The sequence below is a fragment of the Strix uralensis genome, chromosome 2 (assembly GCF_047716275.1).
Source record: "Strix uralensis isolate ZFMK-TIS-50842 chromosome 2, bStrUra1, whole genome shotgun sequence".
Classification (NCBI taxonomy): Eukaryota; Metazoa; Chordata; class Aves; order Strigiformes; family Strigidae; genus Strix; species Strix uralensis.
This window is the reverse complement of record NC_133973.1, coordinates 130,252,015-130,262,004: the sequence shown is the minus strand read 5'-3', so window position 1 is coordinate 130,262,004 and position 9,990 is coordinate 130,252,015. Positions and strand designations below refer to the sequence as shown.

The following is a 9,990-nucleotide window of genomic DNA, read 5'->3' as shown; positions in this document are numbered from 1 at the left end:
TAAGGATGCAAGAAGGATAATTAAAACCCATGCGAAGAATGCGACTGACAATTAAATTCAAATATCTGCCTGATGAGACAACATAGGTGACAGACCACAGAGCTCCTGGAGCTCCAGTGATGGCAGGAGGGACCCCGGGGGTTCACCCCACGCCTGGGGACCCTCCGAGAAGGGACCTGCCACACTGGGGACCCAGGCACTGGGGACAAAGAGCCCGGTGCCCTCGGGGATGCGGAGGTGCCACCACTGCACCCCAGAATCCTCCGTCCCCAGCCCTGGGGTAGCCTCGGGTTAGGGGATGGCAGCCCCTGAGCTGCTGGCAGCGCCGGGACACCGCGAAGACAAACAAGGATGGGGAAAAAAACCCCATGGTTTTCCTCAGGAAATAAGTGAAAACAGCAGTAAAAGAGGAGAAAAAGGGGGTGACGCCCCACCGGGTACACCGGGGCGGCGGCCGGCGGGGGGAGGCCTGTGCGGAGCGGCGGCCTCGGGCGGCGCGACCCCCCCCGGCCGCGGGCGGTGGGACGGGCAGGGGGCGGTGGCGCCGCCGGGAGCGCGGCGGGGCGGGGCGGGGCGGGGCGGGACGCGGCGGCGGGAGCCACCTGCGGGAGGCGCCGCCTCTGAGGGAAGGCGCCCGGCGGGAGGGAGGGAGAGAGGGGGGAGGCACCCCCCGGCCCCGCGGAGGCGGCGGGAGGGATGGGACCGGCCCCGCCACCTGCCTGAGCGGCTCCCGGAGACGCCGCCGCCGCGGGGAGCTGGTAGGTAGCGGGTCGCCGCCGGCCGGGAGGGTGCCGCGGGGTGCGGGTCACGCCGGCGGACAGAGGGGCGGCGGGGGCCGTTCTCGCCGCTCGGTGCCCCCGGGCCAGCGCCTCACCTGCCGAGGGGAGCCCGGCGCTGCGGGGCACCGACCGTCCCCGCCGGGCGCTGCCGCCAGCCGGGCTGCGGGAGCCTCTGTCCCGTCCCGTCCCGGCTCGGCTCGGCTCGGGGCGAGCCCTCCGCGCAGAGCTTAATCTTTAACCCGGCTCGCATCCACGGGAGCGCACCCGGCGCCGCCTCCTCGGCGGCGGGCAGACAAAAGGGATAACGCGGCTTCTCCCCGGCGCTGGGGCGGCCGGGGCAGGCAGCACCGCTGCTCGCTGGGGCCGGTGACTAACTTGGAAGGGGCGTCTGGTGAGGAAACAGCTGATAGAAAATTCGCCTTTGCTGCGTTTCGCGCTCGGGAGGCGTCAGAAGCAGCTTTCCGGTTGAGCCGCAGCGGTCCTCTGCTTTGGTTCATCACCGTGGCTGAGAACATCAGTATTTGGGGATTTTTTTTTTTTTAAGAACTACATGACACGATCTCTTCAGTGAAGCGGTTACTGGAGCCTGCGGCAGTTGTTTGCCTCCTGCCCCGGGTGAGGTCCGAGGGGTCGGTAAGGTCCCGCCGGAGACCCGGCTTGTGCGCGGCCCCCTCGCTCGGGTGGTTCGGTCGCCCCGGGGCTCATGTCCTGGCTTACGTCTTACCCTTGTGTTCAAGTTGACCGTCACTGTCCGCCTGTAACACAGTTTGCTCTTGTACGGTGAAAGCGAAGCTGCTTTACATGCAGGGAGAGAGAAACAGGGAAGAAGGGAGGCAGTAAAATTATTCTGTAGGAATGGGACTAAGTAGTAAACACATAATACGATCCCTTTCCTCCGTGTGTGCCTGTGTCGCTGACACACGTGTCAAAATACCCGCTGAGCCCGTTGTATATGTTAACAGATGCTCTTGGCCTGCCAGTATCCAAGTTCGTTTCAGGTTTTCAGAGACATTCTTTTTTGCAGTCCTCAGTCTAGCGGGTAAAGCTGTGCAACTCTCCCACCACCCTCAGCACCGCAGGCAGGCTAATAGAGATGTTAGGCTTTAATGGCAGCAAAGGTTCCGTAATTCTTAAAGCACAACTCAATTATTTTTGCTGTGTTTTAACAAGTTGTGTGACTAAGAAAAACAGCAGAGATATTTTGGCACGGTAGTGACAGTGATTTAATTCACCTTTATAATTTGGTTTGAGGCAGGGTTTTCTCTCTTACTGTCTTGGTTTTCTTCCTTCCTTTTTTTTTTTTTTTTTTTTTTTTTTTTTCAATGTTAATCATTCTGGCTTCCAGCACTGTGGAAAAACTTTCTTCATTTCAAAATGTAATGGAGACTGTTTGGTTCATGGGCTTGCATACTGGATGTTCCAAGTTTTATTGTTATTTAACCATCTATTACATGAACCACCCCTGAAGTAGTGAACTCTTGCGAAAAAATTACTTGCTTATTAGAAAATGATTCATGTCGGTCCTGAACAAGGCAGTTCTCTTTCACCAACATCTATCTCAAGGCGTGAATGCCCGCAGCCGGCAGGAAAACGTGTCTGTGAAGTGTTTTAGCAGCGTGGGGAGCCCCGGGGTAGCTGTCACTGTTTCCATTCTCTAAACAATTTTAATGCCATTAGCAAGTGCGTTTATGTACAAACTGCTTTCTAGGGGGCTCCTAGGCTGGATATCAGAGCAGGGCTTTGTACTGAGTCAAAGGGTGGATTGAGTTTATGACACAGTTTAAATAGAAACAGAAGAACAGTACTACACTAGAGCAGCACATTGTAATTCATTCAGTACCGTTTTATGATCGCTGTTCAGGGAAGTACACGCTTCTTACCAGGTTGTTCGGTTTGAGAACATCTTTCAGGGTCACCCTCGAGTAAGCAGCTGAACGCAGAGAGTGTCAGCCCTGGTTTTGGCAGCTTTTTGGTTTTGTTTGAAACAAAAAGGAAAAGAGAAAGGAAAAGGAAAGAAGAGGCTAACTGGTAGGTCTCTCTTTACATTTAGACTACTACTTAAATTTCTTCATTTTTCTGCTTAACCATTTATATTTTAAGGAGAAAGGATCTACACAGAAGAGATACTATACACTAATTCGGCATCTCATTATAAATAAGATGTATTTGTTCTATTTACTCCAGCCCAGAGCTGATTTAGTACAAGTTATGTCTCTAGATAAGACATAATTGCGAAGAGTTCAGTAAATGTCTTGGGTTTTGAGCACTTTTAGCTTCTGTGATCAGGTATCAACTCACAATGGTATTTTATTCTTAAGTTTTAATAACATTTTAAAAAATAGAAAAGTTCTGTAACTGATGAAAAGGCTTTTATATCCCATATATCTGCAATGTGATTATAGCACAGAAGCAGCCCGGGAGCAGTGTAGGAAGGCTTGCTCAGAGACGTAACGTGGAATAAGCACCACTTTACAGAGCACAGCACAGACACAGATAACCATCTTCTGAAAGCTTTTTTGGGGACCAATCTAGGTTCCAGCTCCTGCCTTGTTCTCGTCACAGGGCGGCTGCCCTCTACTGTCTAAAACTGCCTTGGAAATGTTGGCGTTGCTGTAGTGGTGATGGTAGGGAAATAAGGGAGGGCAAGTTGCAGGGAGAGGTAATTCCTCTTCTCAGCCTGGGTGATGCTCTCAGAGGGAGCAGAGAAGTTGTTGGGCATGCAGCCCCTTCATCAGGTCGCTGTGCTGACAGGCACGAGGGAATCTTGCTGCTTGTGCAAATAACAACTGACAAAGACACTTCTAATTTTCTGCTGCCAGCTAAATAAACCAGCCAAAGGCCAGCGTTGGCTCAGTTAGCATGAATGGTTTTTAGATCCAAGAAGTGTTATGAGTGATGCAATTTAGACAGAGATTCTATCTATCAGGAAAGCTTCACATGTAATTTGTGGGAATAACTTTGGTGTGAAGCAGATGAGAGCAGACTGCTTATGAACACATGCTCTTGATAGTGGGATCTGCTACCTGGTGCACAGCGTAACTGTGATTTAGTCTGTTCTCAGCTTCTAACTGGGAGATCAGCAACCATTTCTGCATACAGTCCTCATTGTCACAATCAGGACAGTTAAGAGTTAACTTATGCCAGTGTATATTGTCTTTGTGGGGATGGAGTGGTATCATTTGTCCCTATTACCTTCTTTTTCTCTGTTTTCCTAATCACTCTTATATAGCAAGTATATTTGATACACAGCAAGTGTTCTCTGGGCCATCCTTATACCAATGTGAGACTACCTCATTTCATAGCTTGCAAAACCCAGCCACATCCAATATTAATCTCTGCCATGAAAGGAGCCAGAGGAGCTGCTGGTTTTCCTTGACTACGTAAGTATTTTCTAATTTTGGGACATCCAAAATCATGCAATCCTGATTCATGTTTAAAATGCCCTGTATTTTCTCGACTTGCCTGTTAGGTATAAAACAATACATACTGTAGAGCTTAACCCTTCCAGAAAAAAAATATGTCCCTTTAAAGATGTCCTGTGTGTTAACGAAAAAATTACCAACAGAGTGTCTGGTCACATCTGGAAGACTCAGTACCTGCCTCTGTGACATCAGTAGCATCAGCTCTGTTCATCTACATCTGTTGTTTGGAAGGGAAATGTTTTGATATCCTGAATGAGTCAATTGATATTTTGAACATTGTGTGCTTTAACTATAGCCTCTAGTCCCAAAGAGGACGCTACCAACAGTGGAAGAACCCAGGCCCAATATTTGAGTTGAACACCTTTGGGCTTTAGCAGTCTGTAGCTTCTGAATTCTTGTTTGGTGCAGCTTAGGGATTTTTGTATTCCTACAAAAAGCACTGGAGAGAAGGATTTTTCTTTTTTATTCATAGATAGCTGTGGTCATCTTCTGCATCATTTGCTTTGGTTTACTCCTTTAAGGTATTTCAGGAATGATCCTGCAGTTGTGATCAGTGTAACCTCAGCAGGGTTTTAAATATGTGTAAGCTCAACATAATTGTGAAGTTTTGTTTGAATAATCTTTGTATGAGGGAGATCCTGCCTGCCTTCCCACCCAGGGCGCAATGCCTCCTGCAGCGATTCAGCTGTATGGCTAATTTTCAAATAAACTAAAGTTACACATTTTCTTGACACAGTACTAGTGCACGCTGTTCTCTGCAGTCTGAGGCACTCTGCCTGTGGTTCATAAACACATTTACAGTCCCATTTGCCTCCCTGTGTTCAGAGGGGGTTGGTTTGCATTTCTAATTAATTGAGTTTATAAAGGATTAAGCCAGTATGTTAACTGAAAATTCCATCAAGAATTGTACATTTACTTCATTAGCTGCCCTAGTGTAATCATATCATATTCTCATGTGAGTCTAGGGGAGAGCAAATGCTACGTGGAGCAGAAACCTTCCTCTGGTATGAGTTGCAAGGGGAAGTGAGTCTCTTGTGTGGTCATGTTCTGCAACCCAGCTCCTGTTTAGGTTATCTTCTTTGTCCACCCATCTGTTCCTACCATTGGCTTGATGCCTCTGGCTAAGACTGCAAACGGTGTGAGGTGATTTAAGGACCTCTCTCAATGGAATCAGTAGGTGGGAGCTTTCAGAGAATGCTGTGATCTAGCTGAAGTAAGACACATCTACTCTGCAGGAGCTATGGTTTGCCAATGCAGGAATTTACACAATCTGAATTTTCTTTACACCATGTGAAGACAAATACCATAACTTCCCACTGATGTCAGCTGGGAGTTGGTGGCTTAGCACACCTAAGGGTTAAATGCCCCGTGTTTCGGTGTTAACCTGGGATACTTGTTTTGAGATACAGGTTAAGGCATTAGTTTAACACTGAGAAATCTGAAGTACTTAATGATAGTTGGCTCCATTCAAATTTCTTGACCCTTATAATATTGTACTTGGTTAGCAAGCCATTACTTAGCAAGATAGATTAATCTTGCAAAATGTTTGGGTGAGTAACTGGATTTCCTTTTGCTTTCCCCAGGCCGGCATTCAGAATGGCAGGCTTGTCCACTTTAATCCTCCTTTTGTGTGCTGCTAAAGATGTGATGCCCTCCAGTTCTCACTGGAAGCCAACTTGGCCATCTTACAGAGTTCCAGTTATCCTGCCACAGTCTACCCTTAACTTGGAGAAGCCACAGTTTGATGCAGAAGCCAGACTGGAAGTGGTATCTCCCTGTGGCCCAGCATGCCACAAAAGTTCTCCGCTGCCAACTTATGAAGAAGTGAAGAACTACCTGTCCTATGAGACCTTGTACGCTAATGGTAGCCTCACCGAAACTGAAGTGGGCATATATATTCTGAGCAACAGCGGTGATAGGTCGCAAGGCAAATCTCGAACTAAGAGGCAGATCTATGGCTATGACAGCAGGTTTAGCATTTTTGGGAAAGATTTCTTGTTGAATTACCCATTCTCCACATCGGTGAAGCTATCTACAGGTTGCACGGGGACACTAGTGGCTGAAAAGCATGTTCTTACTGCCGCTCATTGTATCCATGATGGCAAGAGTTACGTCAAAGGAGCTCAGAAACTGCGGGTGGGGTTCCTAAAGCCCAAACTGAAAGATGGCAGCAAAGGGGCCAATATCACCAACTCGGCAATGCCTGAGAAAATGAAATTCCAGTGGATCCGAGTGAAACGGACACATGTCCCCAAAGGATGGATCAAAGGCAATGCCAATGACATTGGCATGGATTATGACTATGCTCTGCTGGAGCTCAAGAAGCCTCATAAAAGAAAGTTTATGAAGATAGGTGTGAGCCCACCAGCAAGACACCTGCCTGGAGGAAGGATTCACTTCTCTGGTTATGACAACGATCGTCCAGGAAACCTGGTTTACCGTTTCTGTGATGTCAAAGATGAAACATATGACCTGTTGTACCAGCAGTGCGATGCTCAGCCGGGTGCGAGTGGATCTGGGGTGTATGTGAGGATGTGGAAGAGGCAGAATCACAAGTGGGAGCGTAAAATTATTGGAATATTTTCAGGCCATCAGTGGGTGGACATGAATGGCACCCCACAGGATTTCAATGTAGCTGTTCGCATCACACCCCTCAAATACGCACAGATCTGTTACTGGATCAAAGGCAACTACCTTGACTGCAGGGAAGGATAAAGACAATGAAACTCCTTGAAAGCACTTAATGACTGGTTTTAATTACTCATCTGAGGAAAGGCTAGACTGCTGCTGCAGATGTGTGTGATACGACCTTGTAACATCGGGCTGTGATATATAGCTTTTCAAGCAAGCCACCTTGTTCTTAGGACAGGGGCTCTATGGTGCTGTCATTACAGCTCGAAACTGGGGAGAACGTCTGCTGGGTGGGGAAGGAGCAGGTGGACTTGCTGAATTTGCCGCTGAGCAACTGAAGATTAATTAGGGGCGGATCAGTAAACAGTACAAAATCAGAACCGTCTCCAAAGAATCTTATAAAAGGGACGCTGTTGACTATCTCATGCCTACAATGTTTGTTTTAATAAATTCTAGGATTAGTAGAAATGCTTTGATCTGAACTTTTAAAAGAAAATATTTCTATGCTGTTGGGGGCTGAAGAGGGACATTTAATGGTGTTTGCAACCCAAACATTACAGCTTTGTGTTCCTGCATGAGAAAGGGAGTGTGAAAAGGGCAAGGCATGTGCTGTGGGAGATGAATGCCACACAAATAGCGTGAAGGGTAAATAACTGCAAAAGACTTCTAACCTTCTTTCAGCCTGAGTGATTTGAGACTTTATTAGTAACATAGTTAAGAAAAATGCTTTTTGAGCAAACAGACCTTGATGTTGCAAGGACTTGACTGTGAAGATGATGTTGGTCATATGAGCAGTGCCATTGCATCCTGCTTTGGGAAACATAAATCATACATGGGCTTAAATCTTCACAGCAGCTGGGGCATAGCCTTACACCTAGCAGGATCCCTATGACTCTACTATTATAGAAAGTATATGGGCACAGAGACTTGTTTTCTGTTGTGATCTACTTAGATCTTTTAAGGAAAATCTTATGTCAGCAACTCAGATTTTCAGAGGGGAAGCCTGTGTCGGGTCTTGCTGGCCATCTGAATTGCTGCCTGCAAAGCAGCTAAAGGGGAGAGCAGGACAAGGGTTCTACTGAGTTTCCCCACTTTTTGTGGAAGATCCACGGCGTGCTACCTAAAAATATACCAGCTAGAGAGACCCTAGATTTGTAAGTGTGTCTCTCTTGTATCCCTTTGACAGTGTAATTTGTATGGCATCTTGACTTCTGTTTCTTGTGTTGTTTGGGGTAGGAATCCTCCCCATCAAACTGTTGAGTCACGAATAATTCTTGGCAAAAGCACAGTTCAGGAATTTTGCAGCTGGAATAGAGCCACATTATAGGGTGCAATCTGAGTTTGCTATGAAGTGATGCTCTGCTGTCTCTTATAGATAAGTGACTTACATTTTTACTGTAACAGAAGTGTAGTTTGAAACAAGAACCATCTTTTATAGGCAAAATCAGTCCAGCCAAATACTTGTAGCTCAGCAAACAGCATTGGGAAGTCAATGTGGTCTGTACAGTGTTTCTCAGGTGGATTGTGCCACATATTGCAGTAACATGGTTAAGTACATGCTGCCATGCCAATACTGTGTATTTAAATAGGATAGATACTGGCTTCAGTTCCAGTTTCCCTTCCATCCATCTCTCAGTCTCCTGAAACTTCCCAAGTTGCCCATAGTGCTTGGTGTTGTGGGGAAAATGCAAGTCCTTGATGTGAAATAGCAGAGCTGGGAAGGAATGACTCTAAACAGAGCTTCCCTATGCTATACAAGGAAAATGTTAATTCAGCTAAGCCTTTCTTACACTCTACTAATTACTATGGCATTTGTAAACATATGCCTGATGGTGCTTTATCTTTGTGATGGCTTTGGCTCTAGTTCTGAAAAACATTTTTTGCTAGAGCTGCCTATGATTATTATTTTTATAGGTGCAGCGTACAAAAACGTGGACCCTTGTGGGCTTTTGGTGCACTCAGATACAAGCAGTTACTAATGCTTTGAAATATGAATAATCACCATATGTATCTGATGGTCTTTTTTTGCCTTTCTATTTTGATTTCCTTTACTTTATGGCTGTTATCTGGAGCACTTTTGTTTGAATGTATCACAGTGAATAAAGAAAAGTTATGGAATTTCAATGCAGACATTCTTGTATTTGTATTATACTTGGGTTGTACTTTCAATCTCGTTTCAGTTAGTTATTTGGAAGGACATTCAGATACAGAACAGATGTATTAATATCCTCAATGCTGTTTATTTTCCTTCAGTTTTCTTTTGTCCCACCTGTTATAGAAGGTTTTTTTTTTCCAGTAGGCTTAATTACTCTGTGTCTTTGGACAGTAATAATCAATCTTAGCTTTCATATAACCCTTGCAGCTCCAAAGCCAATCATGAGCTCAGATTAGTTGCAGCTGAAAATAATGTGTTAGACTAGAGAGTCACGGTTTTTTTTATTAACTTTAGGATCAATAAACAATGGAGAAATTTGAACCAGTCAGTATAAGGTCATAAATCAGGTCCATCTTTTTTTTCTTTTAGTGGATGCAGTACAAAAAAAGTTCCTCTGAAGCCAACAGTGAGACCCACATTTTCTTGAGGAAAACTGCAGTGCAGAAATGTTCTGCTTTTTGATTTGGGAATTGCCATCCACACACCTTTCCTTATTTCTGGAGGTGCACGCTACCTCATGTGGGCTTGAGAACATCAGTCCTGGGTTATGGGACACATTTCCCATCCACTGGTCTTATGTTCTCAGCTGCTTTGTTGGACTGTAGACTAAGATCTTTTATGCTCTCAAAATGACTGTCAGAATGGAGTTGTACAGAAGGCAAATGAGCTTGAGTAATGTGAGCAAGTTTTTTTAAAAAAAAAAAAAGTATGCAGCAAGTTTAGTGTAATCAGGGGTGGGAGAGTCTCTTTGTACTGTACACCCTAGGCAAACATTCCAGATTGTTTTTGGAAAGAACAGGAAATCTCAGATAATGTGGGCAGAACAGTTGTGCTAGAGCCCAACATTGTTTCACCTGGGCCCACCTGAGCTGAGGGTAATTTTACCAGTGTATTCATTCAGAGCGGGGTTGGGCCATTGCCAGGCAGGTCTGGAAGTTGCGTTCGGAGTATATTTGCTCTGATGCTGTAAACGGGGCTCTTTTAAACCCAGACCTTTAAACCA

General features: G+C 46.0%; 1 protein-coding gene across 3 annotated transcripts; it reads left to right on the top strand.

Moving 5' to 3' along the window:
• The first annotated feature begins 614 nt into the window (after positions 1 to 614).
• Positions 615 to 8,956, top strand: PRSS23 (serine protease 23). 3 transcript variants are annotated; one of them, XM_074860307.1, is made up of 2 exons: positions 615 to 758; positions 5,785 to 8,956. In XM_074860307.1, exon 2 carries the CDS (start codon positions 5,798 to 5,800, stop codon positions 6,914 to 6,916), a length of 1,119 nt encoding a protein of 372 aa, XP_074716408.1. In that variant the 5' UTR covers positions 615 to 758; positions 5,785 to 5,797; the 3' UTR covers positions 6,917 to 8,956. The 3 variants fall into 3 exon arrangements, with proteins under 3 accessions (XP_074716408.1, XP_074716410.1, XP_074716409.1); XM_074860309.1 differs by lacking the exon at positions 615 to 758 and adding an exon at positions 1,174 to 1,394; XM_074860308.1 differs by lacking the exon at positions 615 to 758 and adding an exon at positions 3,737 to 4,159.
• The last annotated feature ends 1,034 nt before the right edge of the window (positions 8,957 to 9,990 follow it).